The sequence below is a fragment of the Neofelis nebulosa genome, chromosome 9 (assembly GCF_028018385.1).
Source record: "Neofelis nebulosa isolate mNeoNeb1 chromosome 9, mNeoNeb1.pri, whole genome shotgun sequence".
Lineage (NCBI taxonomy): Eukaryota > Metazoa > Chordata > Mammalia > Carnivora > Felidae > Neofelis > Neofelis nebulosa.
The window spans coordinates 109,643,369-109,664,393 of NC_080790.1; the positions used below are offsets into that span (position 1 = coordinate 109,643,369).

The following is a 21,025-nucleotide window of genomic DNA, read 5'->3' on the forward strand; positions in this document are numbered from 1 at the left end:
GAAGATGTGGGTTGACCTGATGGAAGCTTCCTGCAGTATTCCCGGAGAGAGACGGGGGATACAGAAGGTAGAATAGATTCTCTCTCCCCTTGTATCCCAAATTTCAATCACCTGTATAATTTTTGACATATCTGTATATTGTCGACAGCATTAACTTTTTCAGTAATTCACTTTAAAATTTTAAATATATTAGGCTTGTCCTACATGCTGTCTGTAAAAGCACAGATTCAACGCGGTAGTTATATATTTTTCTAACACATTAAACAAAATAGATAACCATGAAGATAAACATTGTTCGTCCATGTGGCACCTACAGTTATTTTGTATACTACCAGCAGCTCTGGAAACGAGTAGTTTGAGCAAACCATCCCCATCTGTTCTCCAGATGAAAATTCTCTCTCAGCAAGGAGCCACCTGGGCTGGCTGGTGATCTCCATATTGTCTTGTGCTAATTGCTGGTAATAAGATCTACAGCATGTGTTCTCACGTAGGTCATGTAAAGAAACGACTAGTGAAGTAACAGTCATACACATACAAGACACTGGCAGCAGTTTCTCTTCTTTGGAGTTCTGATGTTCCTGCGAGCAAATCCTCCCTCACAGAGACCTCTGAAAAGGGCCACAGATGATATCATAGGCCAGTGAGAATGTTCACGGGATGATAAGACGGTGAAGTGATCAGGAGGGCAGAGACAGACAATAATGCCAAAGGCCAGAGCCTTAACACGCTTATCTCTTAGTCTTTATTAAAGGTAAACAGGGATAAATGGAAAATGCCATCCCAACGTTGTGAAGAAGATCAAATTAGAGAGCGAGACTGCAGGGAATCAAATATCTTGTACTGACCTGTCACAAGCACTTACTCAGATACAAGCAAACACACACCACACTCTTTTTTTTTTTTTTTTTCCTTCACCCTAAGGTGATTCTGGCTTCCAGGTTTCTAAATGCTCTGGTTTCAGGATCTACCTCTTTTTACTGAGCACCCTCAGCACTGATGATAATAAAGGTTACAAAATTACCAATACTAAAATCTCGGTGCCAAACAGAAACGGCTGCTTCCGGCATGGAGATTGGAATAGCTTCCATCTTCTGTGTTATAAAAACAGTATAAAATAATCCAGTTTCCTTCTGTTGGTGGCCATGGAAACTAATCTCCAATATTCCTTTCAGTGAATGAATAATTCTGAAATCTACAGCATTCTTCAGCTGCGTCTATTAATTTGCTCTACCTTAAAAAACAATAAAACTACGGACCTTAAAATTCAACCTGCACATTTTCAATTGTAAGGCCCACTGGTTTACGAGTAATTTGGGGGTGTTGCACAGGAGAAGCTCCTGGGGAAAGACTCACATGATTGCTTGTCAGAGGAAAACGCAGAGTATTGTTTCCTTCAGTATCTCTCAAAGACCTCCCCATTTCCTAGTTCCTATCATTTAGGTCTCTTCCAAGGGGCTTCTGCACTGCAGTGTGAAACACTGTTTCTTACCTCTGCTCTTCCCGGCACTGGAAGCCTTGGTATGTAATCCCTGACCTTTCAAGCAAAATCCCCACTCTTGCTCGGAGAGTCCCCAAGAGACCTGCCTGAGAGGGCTCACTCACTTCATGCGCGCCTCGAGGCCGATCCGTTTGCAAACTCCGCTTTCTGGCAAGCTTATGGAGCCTTAGGCCAATGAAATTTCACCTCGAGTTTCTCAAAATCTAACTGCACAGTGTTGCCAGCCTCATCTTGTTGTTCCCCCAAACAAACGATAGCCCTCTTTCTGCCAACGTAATTTATTTGAAGGGCTGTCGAGGCAGGGATTAGCACGAGGCCTCCAGTTACAGCTTCCAAGAGCTCGGTGCCAGGTGACGTCATTCTACCACCCAAGTCTCAAAGGGGGTTTCAGGACACGGCCGTGGAGCAGGGCCTCTGCCGGCGCAAGCCGCGCTGGCTATTTATAGCCACTCCCTGGCGGAGCAAGGACGGGACAGGGGTGAGGGGCCAACTGTTCAGAGGGTGACAGAGGGTACAGGCAGAAGGCAAAAATGACAGGGAGGAGTCCACCTGGGCAAAGGATTCCTTACTCTCTTCCACCACAAACTGCCAAGGCCGCGTCCCGTCAGCCTCGCGGCGCGTCCTTCGGTAGGTGGCGCACATTTGTTTTCTTCACACCTTCCACACTGCCAATCTGGTGGAGACCGAGAGCCCCGCCCCCCCCTTCTTTTAATTTGCAAATCTTAGCTCTTATTTTAGATGATCCAAATGTTCCTTCCACACCCTGTTAGAATGACAAAACAGGGAATTCTGGCTTTGGAGAGGCAAGGGTATGAGGAAGATGTGATGCACTTTTGGGAACCGTATTTAAATCTTTATGTTATTTTGGGAAATACATGCGCAGTCACATGGTCTCAGTTCTACAACTTGGTACAATTCTTATACTTGCTTTGGCGCAGAGCTTTAAATCCTTTAAAAAACTCATGTAACAAAGAAAGCCTGTTCCCTTAGGTTGGGTTCTCCCAGAAGTAGATTCTGAGTCAAGGATCCAGGTACAAGAGATATATTAAGGAAAGGCCCCTGGGAGACACCAGTAGATGAATGGGAGGACAGGGAAACGGCAGGTGCTGAGCGAGGGAGTGATTTCGTGTGAAGTCCCAGTCTTGGCCTGATCCAGAGGGGAGCTCTGGAGAATAATTTATGCCTCAGAGCATGTCCTTCCTTCCTTGGGGCAAGGAAGATGTGCTTCTGGGCTCCACAATCAGTCAGTCACTGGCCTTAAGTCAAAGGGAGTGGTAGGGTGGGGTGGGAGGTGGTGTGGACACAGGGGCCAGACACACAGGGGGCTGGACACACAGAGCCGGCAAGAGGGGCTGGAGGGGAAGTGGGTGTGCACTAACAGCGTTGGCCACCGGACCACCCTCCACACTGCCTGCTCTTACCACCAGGCACTACTTAGAGGTCTTTCATCACATTCTGCTGCAAGAGGAAATGAATGATATCTTTTGAAAGTCCCGGGGTTGGCTTTTCATCATCCAGAGACACACTTCCTTCTCCCGACGGGTAGAAGTGGACATCCCTGGAATGCCTCTGTAAGACCGAGCAGCCATCCCGGTTGAAGATGACCCGGGCCATTTGGAAACTGCGGAGGGCATACTTTCGGCTCTCCTGGCCCTTCAGTTCGTTGATTTTCTGAGACAGGCACTGGCAGACTGCTGCGGAGAGTGCATTTCCAGAGGCCGGCTGTGGACAGCCAAACACTTCATAGAATCTATCCAGGGATTTCCTAAGCCCATCATCCTCTGCCTTGGTCTTCACCTGTCCCTTCACAGAAGGGTCCAGCCAGAAGTTCTCAGAGGTCCAGGAATCATTTTGTTCGGAATTTAGGTTGCTGGTATCTGCAAGACAAAACACATTCCAGTACTTGAACACACATTCAAAAAGGCCAGAAGCAGATGATGTCTCTTCAAGTCACCTGCTGCTCCTGGGTGACTGGTACTGGGCAGGACTGGCCGATTTTGGGATCGATCCCCACCATCCTGGGGGTTATGCCACTTGTTTGCTCCAAACAAGAACATCTTATGTGCATGTTTCAGGAGTTCTTATCTATGGTCTTTGTACAGAAGTTCAGGGTAGTTGTGAATTTGGGTAGGGAGAAAACTTGTATCTTTATTTTCACTACCCTCGCCTCAATCAAAAATTAAGCATTCCCTTCCATAATAAATGTAAGCAACAAACCTACTAGCAGCAGTACGTATGACTTTGTTGCCAATAGCTCACAGCTATTTTCATACCACATTACAGTCTGCAGAAGATGTTTCAAAATATCATTTATGCCATCACTATGCTCTGGACTGAAGTGTGGCCTCCAAAATTCACAGTTGAAGCCCTAGTCCCTAACGTGACTGGATCTGGAGATGGGGCATTTAGGAGGTTACTAAGGTTAAATGAGGACATAAGGGGTGGGTGCCTAATCTGATAGGAGTGGTGGCCTTATAAAAAGAGGAAGAGATCTCTCTCGCTTTTTTTCTCTCTCTTGTCTGTCCAGGTGCAAGACTGGGGAAAGGCAATGAGAGGACACGATGAGAAGGTGGCCTTCTCTAAGCCAGGAAGCCCTTCCCAGACCTCAACCATGCTGGCACCATGATCTCAGACTTCCAGTCTCTGGAACTCTGAGAAAATAAATTTCTGTTGTTTAGGCCACCCGGTCTATGGTATTTTGTTATGGTGGCCCAAGTACACTAAGACACAGTTATTGGTCCTGATACTAGAACTTATTATTTAAACATTAATTAAAAAATATTCATTATAATATTGTAAATTTGTTCTTTAACTAACTTAATAACTACATTTCAATATTTTTCCCTTGATCATCCCATACATTTCAATTTTTTCACTTAAAACATTATCTAAGAAAGGGTGGGAAGGCTTCACCAGATGCCAAAAGGATCCATGGCACAGATACAGTAAAGACCCCTAATATAGACAGTGCTGGGCATTTACACAGTTCAGACATTTTCTTTTTCTACTCCTTACAGTAATCCTATGGACTCTTTCTCTCTCAATTAAAATCACCACCTTTCTGTTTTTTAAAGGAGTAACAAATAAACTGATTTAATAATAGACAATAAGAAGCCAGAACTGGAGCCAAATCCTAGTCCGTGATCTAACTTTCTGTACCTCTTTGGGAACCTTAATTCTTTCTTTTTTTTATGTTTATTTATTTTTGAGAGAGAGAGAGAGAGAGCGTACATGCACATGTGTGCAAGCATGAGCAGGGGAGGAGCAGAGAGAGAGGGGGACAGAGAATCCCAAGCTGACAATGTGTTCTAGAAAAGATTCCCCACAAATAATTTACAGAATTCCTTATACACCAACCAGTTTTAATTTTTAAAATTGTATACATTAAATCAAAATATATTTTCCTTTTTTGCTCTGATATAAGCTTTAATAAATTACTAGCTTTAATTCCACACATACACCCCTCACCCCATTAACTCAACTAGTAGCTATGATAAAAATATTTGCACTCACTAACGATTAAAAAAGTTGTGTGATGCAGTGGATGGTTATAGAAAAAGAGAAGAGATTTACGGTTTTGACTCCAGTTTTGCTACCAGCTAGACACCATACCACCTTGCTGAGCTTTGGAGTTCTCATCTACAAGAGTTTTAGTAAATGATCTCTCTTCTAGAACTTCTATGGTAAGACAAGGAACAGAGGAGTAGTTAATCCAAAGCACCCAAGAAGGATGTGGACACATGGTGTGAGACACACGCAGCCGACACATGGACGAGCATTCACTGGTCCACCACACAAGTAGCCCCAAAACAAAGCACTCAGCCACCTTGAAGAATGGCCGATTCCAGGCTGATTAAGGACAGTACAAGATGGGCCTGGTGCATCTTACTATCTAGAATGCTCAAATATTGATGGAGGCTTGTCAAGGGGGAGCAGAGGCCAGCTCCAAAGGGATCACCTGGCCACATCTGGAACAACTTAAGCATCAAAATAAATTATGAGAGTACCTGTAACTGATGGTAGCCCATTTATTAAAATATAAAACCATAAATCCATAAAATAATTGCAAGTTTGCTGAGGAACAGTCTCAGAGCACTTCCCCATAAAATACTTGCTAGTTACAAATGGGAAAAAAATAACTTCAGAGTGGAGAATCATGGCACATATCACCTTAATCAAGTGACCTAAGTGAGTATCACCAGTAATGGGACAAATCGAAACCCTGTTGCCACCTGACCAGATGCAGGAGGAAGACCCAATACCACTTCTCTGATAGTCCTGCCGAAGGTGCAGCCCCTGAACCCAATTATGAGGGAGCGACAGATAAAACCAAACCGACAGATGTTCTACAAACTGACTGGCCTGTACTCTTCAGAAGTGCCATGGTCATGAAAACCCAGAAAAGACGGAGCAAAAGACGGTACACTGAAGAGTACCAAAGAGTCATGACAACACATGATTTTCAACTAGATCTTTTTGCTATAAAGAATGTTACTGGGATCGCCTGAGTGGGACCTGAGGATTATATGGTAGTAATGTACCCTGTGAACTTCCTCATTTTGATAGTTTCATTAGGTTATGTAGGAGAATGTCCTTGTTTATTGGAAAATCAGGGGTGGTGGGCATCGGGCTGGCAACTTACTCTCAAATAATTCCAGAAAATAAAAAATTCTTTGTATTATACTTGCAAATTTTCTATGAGTTTGAGATTCTTTCAAGAAAAATAATTAAATAATTACAGAATTATTTAATTAAGTCATTAAATTCCTCCTCTGGAAGAATAACTGTTAAAATTTCCTTTGGTGGCCTACTTTAATACTAACACAAACAAACAAAAGCCTTAGTCCAGGGCTTGGTGAACAGTACTTGCCTAATAAACGGTACTATTGGAGAACCAAGGGGAGAAGGGGGTGGGCAAGGGGTCCCACAATGGCTAGATGAGGTGTCCCTTCCCACTTGCTTCCACAAAGATGATCTGGTCCTGGGGAAGTAAGGCAGGAAGACAGGGGCTGAGAAAGGTCAATGGGAAGAGTGAAAGAGAGAGGGAAGGTCCTCAGCAGTAACACTGAAAAGGCTGGAGAGTTCCTGAAACTGCCCATCGAGGTAGCCATTTATACAGAACCCTCCAAGTAGCATAACATGTACTTATTAAAGAACTGGTCAATAACTTTGATTTGAGCCTAAAGAGCCTAAAAAACTAGTGTGGCTCCTCTGTTTTTCATGTAAATATCAAGCAGGTTGCAACTCATCTTAAAGAAACCCTCCTTCCCTTTTCCAGAAAAGCAATGACAACATGGGTTGAGTTATTTACCATATCAGTTCTTTTGAACACTGTCTCCAGCTCATTTCAGTCTTTGATTTCCTTTTAAAATCTGCTTTACCAACAACAACAAAGCCATCTCTCTAATAATGTGGCTGTTGTGGCCTGATACCTGGGATTTCTTTTCCAGCAAATAGAGCTAATCGCTTTTCTTTTCCTCATGAACCTACATGTGTACAGAATGATGATCTTTGATAACTCAGTTCCTGTTCAGTGGTGCATCCTCACAGTTATGTTCAAACTTCAATCTTACATTAATAGTTCAAACTTACATTAAAGTTCAAACTTTAATCTTACATTAATACAGGCCAGACTTGTAAGGCTCTCAACTTGGGATGGTAATATCTATTCTAGGGATAGTCTGAGGATGTTTTTGTGTTAGTGATTGGAAAATGGTTGTACTTAATGAGTGGGATCAAGGATGGAAACATCCTGTAATGCACAGAACAATCCCATACAACAAAGAGTCATCCTCCCCAAAATCACAATTATGCCTCCTATCCCTTGAGAGGAACAGTCGCTCAAAGGATGGATTCTGGAAAGAGTGGGAAGTGAATGGTGAATCCCACTGCATTGTAATATATTGAATTGCGTTGGGCTTCCCAAGGCAACTTTGCTATTGATCCCTGCACAATCAATGCCTTTCTTGCTGGCATCCAATTGTACCATGCATTCCTCCCTTCTCAAACCTCGAGATGGCATTTTATTTTTCTCAGCAAGGGCCCCAGTCCCAATCATTTTGGCATTGTCTAAATTGAGTGGAATTTCCCTTTTTGTTCCAATTTCTTTAGGAATTGACAAGAAGAAAGGGAGGAAGGTGGCACTTGGTATGGCCATACTTTTGCATGCATTTTCAAGGTCACCTATCTACCAGAGCATCCATTTGTTAAATTCTCTTTTGATGAGAGAGAAAACAGATAACATAGATGTTTAAGATTCTTACAAATCTAAAGCCATTTTTATATGTTTAGGAGTCATAGATGGCAATTCTAGGCAATCAATTTGCATGAGGATTTGAGATGAATAGTTGCATTCTGTGAGATGCCATCAGCTTTTAGAAACCCAGATGTTTAATGGGGGTTTCTTCCAGAGAATCTTCCACGACTACTTCTGTGGTTGATAAATGCGCAGCAGGATTTTATCTCTGTGAAACATTTAGCTTTCAACTTTAACAAGCTTTTTCCTAAATGGATTTGATATTTTGAATTCTGTCTCCCTCATGCATCAGCCTCAATAGCCGCCCACTCTGCCTTATTTGTTCAGACTCTCTTTTACTAGTGACTACTAATTGGGAGGATCTGTGGTTTCAAGGCTACACAGAGCCAAAAGAAATCGAAGACTTTATATTTAAAAAAAAGAGAATTATCAGGATTTAAGGAAAGAAGGAACATGTGGCTCATATGGTCTCCTTTCATGTTGCTCAAAGGGAAAGCAGCCCTTTTTCAGGGCAGTGCACCGTCTGCTAAGAGTGGTCCTTCTGCCTTGGTTTGTCTGTTGGAGGTTCCTTGGAGTCTGTGTGGCTCTAAGAAAGTCAGGGGGTGTAAGAACAAGGTGAGTGGGAAAGGGGCATGTCGTGGTTATTAGTGCTCACTGATTAGCACACTTTGGATTCACAGACTCATCTCCTTTATGACAGCAGTAAGACTTCAGAGGCCTCACAGGCTCTCTATGTGGGTGACACTATGATCTATAATATATGAGTGGCTAGTGCCCATGATCTGGAGCCGTGCTCTGCTAGGTTGCATCTCTCTGCCCAGATCTTTCTTTTCCTTCTTACCCTCGTCTGTCCCTATCACTCCTGCCACTCCACTCCATGCCCTGCAGAGATAAAAAGGAGTGGCAGCATCGCCGGGTGAACAAGACTAAGTCCTGTCTCCAGCCCCACAAGGTGCATGAAAATCTGACTGGCGCAATACCTCTGCATCATTGCCTTGAGAAGTCTGGCTTCGTTTCTGATCCTTGCAAGCTCCCTCTTCAGAAGCTTTGCACTTGCTGTTCCTCTGTGTGGAACATGCTTTCTCTACACATCTGTATGATTGGTTCCCTCACCTCCTCAGGTCTCTGTTCAGATGTTATCTTTTCAGTGAGGGCTTCTGTATCAGTCAGGTTATGCTACATAACAAGCAAGTGCCAAATCTCAGGGGCATAAAAGAACAAAGGATTATTTCTCACTACTTACAGCTCTGTGTCATACAAGCAGGTCTGTATCATCCTTGCCTTTATGCCAGACCCTAGGCCAATGGAGCAGCCACTATCTCAACATTGCTTAGTGACTGCGGCAGAGGGAAAAGAGCATGACAGAGCAGGCGGTGACTGGGAGGGCTTTGTCACTTCTGTTCACATATCATTGGCCAATGCTAACTAATCTCAAGAGAATGAGGATGCAAAATTCTCCCGTAGGAGGCAGAGAGTATTGGTGAACAATAATTCAGTCTACCAAACCATCCCTGAGCATACAACTAAAAATTGCATTTCCCTACAAATCAAAACCACAATGAGAGACAACCTCACACCTGTCAGAATGGCTTACATGAACAACTCAGGCAATAACAGATGTTGGAGAGGATGGGGAGAAAGAGGATCTCTTTTGCACTGCTGGTGGGAATGCAAACTGGCGCGGCCACTCTGGAAAACAGTATAAAGGTTCCTTCCTCAAAAAATTAAAAACAGAACTACCCTACAACCCAGCAATTGCACTACTAGGTATCCAAGGGATACAGGTGTGCTGTTTCAAAGGGGCACAAGCACCCCAATGTTTACAGCAGCACTATCAACAATAGCCAAAGTATGGAAAGAGCCCAAATGTCCATTGACGGATGAATGGATATATATACACAATGGAGTATTACTCAGCAATCAAAAAGAATGAAATCTTGCCATTTGCAACTACGTGGATGGAACTACAGGGTATTATGCTAAGTGAAATTAGTCAGAGAAAGACAAATATCATATGACTTTACTCATATGAGGAATTTAAGATACAAAACAGATGAACAGAAGGGAAGGGAAGCAAAAATAATATAAAAACAGGGAAGGGGACAAAACATAAAAGACTTAAATTTAGAGAACAAACAGAGGGTTGTGGAGGGGTTGTTGGGGGGGGGATGGGCTAAATGGGTAAGGGGCATTAAGGAATCTACTCTTGAAATCATTGTTGCACTATATGCTAACTAATTTGGATGTAAATTAAAAAGTAAATTATTGATAAAAAAAGAAAAGAAAAGAAAGAAAGAAAATTCTATTTCCCTTACTCCCCTAGCTGGCTGGAGTCCCTGGCTGTCCCTGTCTCCCTTATCTGCCTTATATTTCCATATAAACATACCAACATCTAATAACATATGATTTGTTTATTGTCTAGCTTCTGCTCATGGATTTTTGTTTCTCTTGATACCTGTTGTACCTTCAGGGCCTAAAACAGTGCTAGCACATGGTAGATGCATTTAAAATTTTTTGATGTTTTATTATTTAATGAATTTCATTTTCTTTTCTTTTAAAAAATTTATTTTATTATTATTTTTAAATGTTTATTCATATTTGAGAGATAGAGACAGAGTGCAAGCAGGAGAGGGGCAGAGACAGAAACAGAATCTGAAGCAGGCTCCAGGCTCTGAGCTGTCAGCACAGAGTCCAATGTGAAGCTTGAACCCACAAACCATGAGATCATGAACTGAACCGAAGTTGGACACTTAACCAGTTGAGCCATCCAGGTGCCCCTAAAGATTTTATTTTTAAGTAATCTCTACACCTAACATGGGGCTTGAATTCACAACCCCGAGATCAAGAGTCACATGCTGCACCGACCGAACCAGACAGGCACCCCTGATGAGTTTCATTTACAAAGATGTAAATGTGCATGATTACTGGGTGACCAGTACTCACTAGGGTGTCTAGGAGGTTTGCCCAGGACGACCCCAGTTTATGCCTGTTGTCCCAACTAATTATTAATAGCACCTTCTTTCACTCTCAAAAGGGCCCTGATCACATAATTCATTACATGTATACGTGTATCATGATACATCACATATAAGTTCCTGTCATACATCCCTATGTCACAGGAGGGCTGAGTTTTGATGCCAGAAATAATCTGGTCTGTGGGTTAATAATAAGATGCCTACACACTTTTGTTTTTCTCCTATTTTTTTTTTAATTTTATTTATCTTTTTTGAGACAGAGAGTGAGTACAAGAAGGGAAGGGGCAGAGAGAGAGGGAGACACAATCCCAAGCAGGCTCCATGCTGTCAGTGCAGAGCCCAATGTGGGGCTTGATCTCAGGAACCAAGAGATGATGACCTGAGCCGAAATCAAGGGCGGGCTGGTTAACCAACTGGGCCACCCAGGTACCCCCCTAAACTTTCTATTCTCCTGTCCTCCAAGACAGTCCTCCTTTCCTTTCCCTCTGCTTCCACAGGAATCATTTTTCACCTACCCCCTGGCTGGGCAAGGACCTTTTGGTTTCGGCCCTGCGAGTAATACGGGCCTCAATTTACTTCATCCCATCAGTAATTCACTTTGATTCCTTTCTCTGGTTTTATCTGGCTTTCCACCACTGTACAGTAACAGCAGCCCCGGAGTTCTAAGGTACCTTACTCTCTGTCTTATTAATAACATAAAATTAATGACAAAAAAAAAATCAGTAAGCTTACGCCTCCTTTTGCCAGATAGCAGCCTGCCATCTGTGGTTTGTGCATTTTAGAATCTGCAACTGTTCCTTTAAAGGACAAAACCCACAGACTCACAAAGGGGTGTGGGCGGGGTGTGGATATCAAGATATTTAACCCAAATGAACACTTCAAAAGATGGATGATACTGTCAGGTGTTTCCGAAACCTCAGCCTAAGTCTGTACTTGTTTATATCTGAAAGCTAATCCTGATGAATCACCCCGAGAGGAGGTGGCCTATGCTGTCACCCTTCATCCTAATGACGAACAGATGCAATGGGCAAAAGCTAGGGTCCTCTAAAAGGCAACTGCTGAGAAAGAAAATAATGCTGGGGGAAAAAAACCCAAAAATTTGTGTCATCGGCGAAAAGCCCTAAAATTAAGTGCTCAGGGCAATTAAGAAGGCTTATCTTTGCTGTCTGATCTGTCAGCTACCTTATTTTTACCTTGGCATTTTATATTTGTCTTAAGAAATTAAAATGTTCTGAAAATTACACAGGAACTGGAATATCCAAATTCACGCCTTTAACATATTGTCATATTTGCTTCAAGTCTCTTTTCTTATTAAAGAAGGAAACATTTTAGGGATGGGGTTTAAGGAGTGCATTTGTGATGAGCACTGGGTGACATAAGGAGTAGCTGAATCACTATATTGCACACCTGAAATGAATATAATACTGTATGTGAACCATACTGGAATTACTTTTTTTAATATAATTTATTGTCAAGTTGGTTTCCATACAATACCCAGTACTCATCCCAAGTGCCCTCCTCAATGCCCATCACCCATTTTCCCCTCTCCCCTACCTCCCATCAACCCTCAGTTTGTTCTCTGTATTTAAGAGTCTCTTATGGTTTGCCTCCCTTCCTCTTTGTAACTTTTTCCCCCCCTTCCATTCCCCCATGGTTCTGTTAAGTTTCTCAGGATCCACATATGAGTGCAAACATATGATATCTGTCTTTCTCTGACTGACCTATTTCACTTAGCACAATACCCTCCAGTTCCATCCACGTTGCTGCAAATGGCCAGATTTCATTCTCTCTCATTGCCAAGTAGTATTCCATTGTATATATAAACCACATCTTCTTTATCCATTCATCAGTTGATGGACATTTAGGCTCTTTCCATAACTGGGCTATTGTTGAAAGCACCACTGTAAACATTGGGGTACAAGTGCCCCTATGCATCTGCACTCCTGTATCCCTTGGGTAAATTCCTAGCAGTGCTATTGCTGGGTCATGGGGTAGATCTATTTTTAATTTTTTGAGGAACCTCCACACTGTTTTCCAGAGCGGCTGCACCAGTTTGCATTCCCACCAACAGTGCAAGAGGGTTCCCGTTTCTCCACATCCTTGCCAGCATCTATAGTCTCCTGACTTGTTCATTTTAGCCACTCTGACCGGCATGAGGTGGTATCAGTGTGGCTTTGACTGTATTTCCCTGATGATGAGTGGCATTGAGTATCTTTTCATGTGTCTGTTGGCCATCTGGATGTCTTCTTTGAAAAAGTGTCTATTCATGTCTTCTGCCTATTTCTTCACTGGATTGTTTTTCAGATGTGGAGTTTGGTGAGTTCTTTATAGATTGAACCATACTGGAATTAAAATAAAAACAAACAACAAAAAAAGAAGTAAATCTTTTAATTAAAATTGACCATCTCGATATAGAAATTTATTCCTTCATCCCATGTTTAAAATGTTTTAATAATTTTTTAAAGACTTTATTTTATTTTTTAAAGTGTTTTTTAGTGTTTATTTATTTATTTTGAGAGAGAGACAGAAAGCATGCACAGGGGAGGGGCAGAGAGAGAGGAAGAGAGAATCCCAAGCAGGCTCTGGATTGTCAGTACAGAGCCCGGCATGGGGCTCCATCCCACAAACTGCGAGATCACGACCTGAGCCAAAATCAAGACTTCGATGTTCAACCGACTGAGCTACCCTGGTGCCACTTAAGATTTTATTTTTAAGTAATTTCTACACCCAACGTGGGGCTTGAACTCATGACCCCAAGATCAAGAATTGCATGCTCCACCAACTGAGCCAGCCAGGCACCCCTTCCGGCACATTTTTATACTTTATACCAATGTTCCCATAATACATGTGTGAGTATCATCTTAATTTTACTTCCCATATACAAAGTTTTGCATTTTTTCACTTAACTTTGACTTTTTACTTCAGCCATTGTTGATATTATGTATGAATCTGCTTTACAGTATTCTAATATAAGAACATACTGCATTGGGGCATCTGGGTGGCTCAGTGGGTTAAGCATCTGATCATGTCATGATCTCGCGGTTGGTGAGATTGAGCCCCACCCTGGGCTCTGTGCTGACAGCACACAGCTTGCTTGGAATTCTCTCTCACTCTCTCTCTGCCCTTCCTCATCTCTGTCTCTCTCAAAATAAATAAATAAACTTAAAAAAAAAAAAAAGAACATACTGCATTATTTTTCGTCTATTGCATTCTCTTGCTGGTAGACATGTAGATTGTGTCTGATTTTTTCCCCATCACAAACAAGGCCTCAGTGAACCCCCATTGCCTGCCTCCCGGTGTACTTGCAGAGACACTCTCTGGAATTACATCCAGTAGCGGAACTGCTTAGTCCAAGGGAACGTGGGTGTTCAATTTCACCAGAACCTGCCAAATCGCTCTCCAACTGGCTGTGGCAATCCCCCCAGCAGTATCTGTTGTATTTTCCTGTTTCTCCACAGCCTTGCCAAACTCTGATACTGTCAGGCATTTTAAATGGTATCTCCTTACTCGGATTCACATTTCCCTTAACACTCAATGTGGCTAAGCTGCTTTTCATACGCTTCGTGCCCACTTCTTTGCCATTCATATTCATATTCTTTACCATTTTTCTACTGGGCTTTGTCCCTTTTCTATCTTCTTTTTATTTTATTTTAAAAAAATTTTTAATGCTTATTTATTTTTAACAGAGAGAGACAGAACACCAGTGGGGGAGAGGCAGAGAGAGAGAGGGAGACACAGCATCTGAAGCAGGCTCCAGGCTCCGAGCTGTCAGCATAGAGACCAATGTGGGGCTCGAACCCAGGAACCGTGAGATCACGACCTGAGCCAGTCGGATGCTTAACTGACTGAGCCACCCAGGCGCCCCTCTACCTTCTTTTTAATGGCACACAAAATAAATTACAGAGAAAACAATATCTTTGTTTGACTTTTCTCCACTTGATCTCATGACTAGATTATCCCTGTCTGAGGCTGGACAAAAGATCTTGAGGTTTGTTTTTGATTTAATGGCAGATCTCAAGTAAAACAACTTTCACAGTGTCACTTCCAAAAATAATACTGTGTCTCTACTCCATTTAGTAAAAAAAAAAGTCACGCACCAAGCTGGATCCAGGGGCAGGGAAAACATCTGGCTTCCGGAGTCTCATTTGTCAGGCAAGAAAATTGAGACAAAGACCAAGTCTCCAGAATCACTTCATGAAGGGCCTGGAAAATAGACCATGGAAAAGGCTAATCTGCTTATTAATTTTCTTAATTAAAATGCTCTTCATGTGGCTAACATTTGCCATAATTAGGAACAATGATAGCTTTGCATGTTGGCCGTGAGGAGCCAGTCAGGGGAGTTTGAGGACCTCCCTAGATGATTCAGGTAATACAAATTTAGGAATCACAGGCCTGGATCTTAAAAATGCTTAACAATTCTCTTCTTTCCTAGCAGATTAAGGCTTAGCCAGAGGCTTGATTTAAAACAGCTTGGTTTTGCATTTTGTTAAGTAATAACCAAATTAAAGGATCAGAACCTGAGCCCCCCTTTACAGTAGAAAAGCCATGGGGAATTATCTGGTTCAGCTGTCTCACTTTGAGGACCACAGTCTGATAGCTAGAACTGGAACAAGAACGGTGATCCCCCGACCCTGTCCAGGTTCTGGGGTACTTCACCACCCAGAACCCCAAGAGGGGACTGAGTGGTGAAGCTGTCAGACAAGGGAACCTGAGAGAGAATCTCCTTCAGGAGCCACTGGGAATTAGGAGCTTCCTGTAACACTTAAAGCAATCATTTAAAAATGTTTTCCCCCCTAAATGTTTTCTTTTAAATCTCATTTTACACGGGATGTTTCTGCAGATTTGTCTCACATCATGGCCTAGATAGTAAGGTACAATCGTGAGCAGAAAAGAAAATCAAACGATTCTGATCTAGGTTGCTATGGTAACATTGCTGTTTTGAATACGACTGTTTACTTTGGCAGAGTTAAGTTGAATGCGAGCAGCTAATTAAGATGAGGCTTGAAAGTTTAACCTTAACCTTCACTGTAAGAAAAAAAAAAAGCACTTTAAAAATGATGCTTGAAGTGTTGCTGGAGACATTTTTAGCAGCGGGATCATCTCCCTTTGCTGTGGAAGCAGCAAACTGATTTTTTTCCTGAAGAAGAATGGGGGCCTACTCACAATCTGTCCAAATCCACAAGTTAGTATTTCCTAATTTGAAGATATAAAGAGGAACAGAATCCTATCAAAACAGAGCCAGTTCCAGTGTTGACATCAGCAGAGTTTATAAGACTGTGATAGACAAGGAAAGTCTGATGTCTTTCTAAACACAGTAGTATTTTCCTTAAATGCATATTTGTATAAACAGACTTCACATCAAATCAATTTATCTATGAAGTAACAGATTGAACTGTAAACAAATACAGCAGAATGTGAATATATAGCTGAGTGCTCTCCCCTTCAAACTAATCATCCTGGGAGGCCAAGCTCTCATTTTCAAAATGCTGACATCACTGAGAACATGCTGGAGCCTCCTAGGAAGTGTCTCCACTCCCCCTGAAAGCTTCTTCTGAATGTCCTCATTGGTGGCAAATCTCCATCCTCAGAGGACAGAATTACCTTTTTGGAAATTGTCAAAAGGTATTAGGAGTAAAATCTGATAAATAATGTAGGTGATCAAGTAGGGTAACATGGAATGGAATAAAAAGCAAAGTTTATCTCCAAAAAGAAATCGCTTGGGGCGCCTGGGTGGCTCAGTCGGTTGGGCATCCAACTTTGGCTCACGTCATAATCTTGGGGTCTGTAAGTTCGAGCCCTGCGTCAGGCTCTGTGCTGACAGCTCGGAGCCTGGAGCCTGCTTTGGATTCTGTGTCTCCCTCTCTCTCTGCCCCTCCCCTGCTCATGCACTGTCTCTGTCTCTCTCTTTCAAAAATAAATAATAAAATATTTAAAAAATTGTTTTTCTTATGTTTCACACACTGGCTCTGAAGGCAGTTCTTACAAAGGACTCCAAAACCAATGGTGCATAATGGCAGGCAGCATGGTGTTATACACTTTCAGATTTGTTACTTTAAAGGACATAACTGGTTGCAACAGCCTCTCCTCTGCTGTCCTGCCTGCCGCTCCCTGGAGGTATATTCAATGAATTTCTATCTTTTTTATAAATAAATATATAAGTAAGTAAGTAAGTAAGTAAAGGACAGAACTAACGTGAATTTAAGTTCTGGGTTCTGTAAAACAGCTCACAGTCATAGATCAGAAATCTGACTGTTTCTGTCCTGATAGATGAAATGCTTACGAGCATGGGCTGGGTTTGGAAGGCTTGCGTTTGAGTCCCAGCATGGCCACTTGCTGGCTGTGTGACCTTGGGCAAGTCACTTAACATCTCTGAATCATCATGTCCTCATCTGTAAAATGAGGATGATAATGGTCATGCCTTGCAGGACAGTTGTGAGAATTAATGATTTATTAGCATAAAGCCTAGCTCACGGTTCACACTCAGGAAATAAAAGCTACTTGGTAATTATTATCATAGTGACAAGAGCAGCACCAGCAGCAGTGATGTTACATGTAAATATTTAAGAAATTTGTCATTTAACATCCAAGGTTTTAAGAAGTGAATTGTAAATGCTCTTGTATGTCTCCATGCAGTGGCAGATACATATCACAAGGAAAGTCCAGATAAACAAGCGTTCATTCCTGACTGGAAGGAACATCACCTTTATCAACAGCCTGTGCCTCATCCTGGTATCAGAGTTGCTGGGATGAATCACAGTAAACAGTACCCATCTCACGGTTAGGACTGACTACAGAGAGGTCCCAAGTGCATGCTCTACAAAGCAAATATGATCCCAGTGTGGGTGGAAACAGCAGGTTCCTCAGTGTGGGGGAGTGTCAAACACAGAAGCCCAGACTGGGGGGGGGGGGGTGCCTCCAGCTGTCCCCCGACATGTCTCCCCAAGGGGGACCAGCACCAGGGTGTGGGTGGGATTGTAGTGACTCAACCTCCAGGGGCCTGATGGCAGTGGTGGTTTCATAGTTGATAGAAACTATGAATCAAGTGAAAAGCTTCAGGGAAAAGTTTAGGTTAGTAAATATATTGAAGAAGGAGAAACAGACTGCATCAAAAAAATTTAAAAAAAAGAGATCGGGAAATTAGGCAGAAAAGATCTAATGTTCACAGAATGACTGCTGGCTGAGTCAGAATTGTAGGGCTAAGTTAAAGTTTAAAAGGCAAGGTAAGACTGGGAAATACACTGAGAACAGTCATAGGAGTTAATCTTTCCCTTTCCCCCTGCACTCCCCCATTTACCATTGAAGTTGAAGAAGGGCAAAGCTTTGAGCCCTCTTTTCTGGAGCAAATAACATCAGAAAACATAGAAAGCTCAGAAACTGGGGAAGCCATAGGGGGCGTCTGTGTGGCTCAGTCAATTAGACTCTCGGTTTTGGCTCAGGTCATGATCTCACAGTTTTGTGAGTTCAAGGCCTGCATCAGGCTCTGAGCATGCTTGGGATTTTCTCTCTCCCTCTCTGCCCCTTCCCCACTCGGTCTCTCAAAATAAACAAATAAACTTAAAAAAAATTAAAAGAAAAAAAAAAAGAAGAAACTGGGGAAGCCATAAACACTTAAAAACAGCATGACTGGAGTGCCTGGGTGGCTCAGTTGGTTGAGCATTTGACTTCGGCTCAGGTCATGATCTCATTGCTTGTGAGTTCGAGCCCCTCATAGGGCTCTCTGCTGTCAGTGCAGAGCCTGCTTCAGATCTTCTGTCCCCCTCTCTCTCTGCCCCACCCCCGCTGGTTTTCTTTCTGTCTCTCTCAAAATAATTTAATTTAATTAAAAAAAAAACAGCTGTGATACAACCTATGCAGAAAAGGCCTTATAGACAGTAGAGAAGTAAAAGCTGGGGCTGACTGAATGACAAAAATATTAGACATGAGGGGTTTAGGATGTATTTGTGTTGAAAATGTTTCTAGCATGAATTATTAAGAGCTAGTAGTGGAGGCAAATATGGAATTGAATTTCTAGCTTTACAAGGACATCTCTAGTAGGACTGCAGAGATAGTTACATATTTTTGACTAAAAAAAATGTGGTGGTAACAAAATCCTTCTTACCAAATATCTAAAAATCCTGGGTAAATTTTCTTTTTAATCTTTTAAAATGCATGACTGAGCTGGAATAAAGTAAAGGAAATCCTCAGAGACCAAAAGCAAAAGAAATCCTCAGAGACCAAAAGTCAAGATGGGGTGCTTGAAAGGACATCACTGCATAAAGCTGAGAGCCCTGAAGTCACACACTTGGAGAAAAGATGAACTAGGAAAAAAAAAAAAAAAAAAGCTTTGCAAAGGGTCCCAATAGGAAACTTGTTTGTCTTGGCTTTGGCCCTGGGTAGAGAAAAGAAAAACAAAAAAACAAAAAAACAAAAAAACATCTTTCTGGAGATTTAACTATGAGCCAGACCTCACATGTGTTTGTGGCCTAAATTGAGACTATTTTTGTGGTCTAAAGACCTCCAAATCAGGAATTTATTTTAGTATATTTCCAGAATAATGTGCCATTATATGTTTAGAAAAGCAGATGAGAATCCTCTCCAGAGGAATGTACCTTCACTCAAGTGTCATAAGAAACCCCTCAAATAAAATTCCACTGAATAGGAGCTCACAATAAAAACGGTACTCACAAAATACACACTGAAAACAAGGCACTGGAGCCAGCCTCAGATTGAGACTCACAGAAACTTTGGATACCAGTTAATGGTCACAGAATATAAAACAAGTATGTTTACTATGTCAAAGAAATAAAGTAGGGGGGCCCCTGGATGGCTCAGTCAGTTGAGCGTCTGACTCTGACTCAGGTCATGATCTCGCGGTTTGTGAGTTCGAGCCCTGTGTCGGGCTCTGTGCTGACAGCTCAGAGCCTGGAGTCTGCTTCAGATTCTGTGTCTCCGTCTCTCTCTGCCCCTCCCCTGCTCATGCTCTTCTCTCTCTCTCTCTCTCTCTCTCTGTGTCAAAAATAAACATTAAAAAAAAAAAAGAAAATAGGAAATAGAAAGTTTGAGTTAAGAACAAGAGACTACAAAAAAATAAGCAGGTAAATTAGAAAAAGAAACAAAAATAACTTAGAAAACTAGAAAATTATAATAATAGGTATTTATCCCTCTGTAGATGGGTAAAACAGATTAAACACCAGTGGAAAGAGAATTAGAGAATAGAAATCAGATTTGAAGATATTACTCAGAATTTAGCAGAGAGAGACAAAGAAATGGAGAAAACAAAACAATTAAGAGATATATAAGTCAAAGTGAAATGGTCCAACAGGCACCTAATTCGAATTTCAGAGATAAGAGAGGGAATGGGGGAAAGACAATGCACAATGAGTTAATGGGTGAAGATGTTCTACAACTGGTGAAAGCATGAATTGTCCAGTTTAGCAATCACGGGGTTTTGCAAGCAGGATAAATAAAAAGAACCTTATTGCTAGGCATGAGATAAAACTTCAGATTATCAAAGACAAAAATTCTAAAATCACCCAGTAAGAAAAGACAGATTACCTATAAATGAATGACAATTAAGTTGATGGTTGATGTCTCGACAGCAGCAATAGAAACAAGAAGGCAGGGGAAGTTCTAACCTACGGTCACTAAGGAAATGGTGAGGAAATTAAGACATTCTCTTACCTGGCCAGATCAACAGAATAATAAATGTCATAGCCAGACTGCCTTCCTGTCCAAAGTTTATTCTTTTAAGAATGCTCAAAATGGACAATATTCATATCACCTAAGTCAATTTATGGAGATTTTTCCTGAAGGCAGAGAAATGAGCTACATAGAATCTTCATGTTTTCTATTCCTTTGGTGATGGGAGTCTATTTAATTCACTAATAGGGTCCCAGCTATCCTTGAAACAGGGTCCCAATGCTAGACCTTGATCCCAAATCACACGTGATCACCTTAAAAGTATAATTCATGTCCACCTTATATTTTGTTTCTGAAAGTTTCATTCTGTAATGAGCCAATTATGCAAAACAATTCAACATCAAAGTTGTTCTAGTTGGTTTTATAAAAAAAGGCAGATGCTCTCAATGTTTTGCTGATGACATTTTCTCTCTCTGTAATCAACTATTTCCATTTGCTTTTCATATAATTACTAACTTTATCTTCCTAACTCAGCTCATGCCTGCTGCTCTAGTGGCCTCAGCCTTGCAATTCTAATTATGCAGTCATTGGCTCCAAACACTCTTTTGAAAAAAAAGGAAAATAATTATTTTTACTTTCATGATATTCACTCTCTTGGAAGAGATCACATGAAAGAAG

General features: G+C 41.8%; 1 protein-coding gene across 13 annotated transcripts in view; it reads right to left on the minus strand.

Moving 5' to 3' along the window:
• Window positions 1-719: 719 nt before the first annotated feature.
• SHLD1 (shieldin complex subunit 1) overlaps window positions 720-21,025 on the minus strand; it is a 99,509-nt gene continuing 79,203 nt past the window's right edge. For 9 of the 13 annotated variants that reach the window (XM_058684946.1, XM_058684940.1, XM_058684943.1 and 6 more), the window contains one exon: window positions 720-3,375. In XM_058684946.1, coding sequence (XP_058540929.1) covers window positions 2,933-3,375 — 443 coding nt within the window. In that variant the 3' untranslated portion in view covers window positions 720-2,932. Of the gene's footprint in view, window positions 3,376-12,340; window positions 13,072-14,826; window positions 14,933-21,025 lie in introns of those variants that run through there. The other 4 variants (XM_058684938.1, XM_058684949.1, XR_009248853.1 and 1 more) reach the window with 4 other exon arrangements.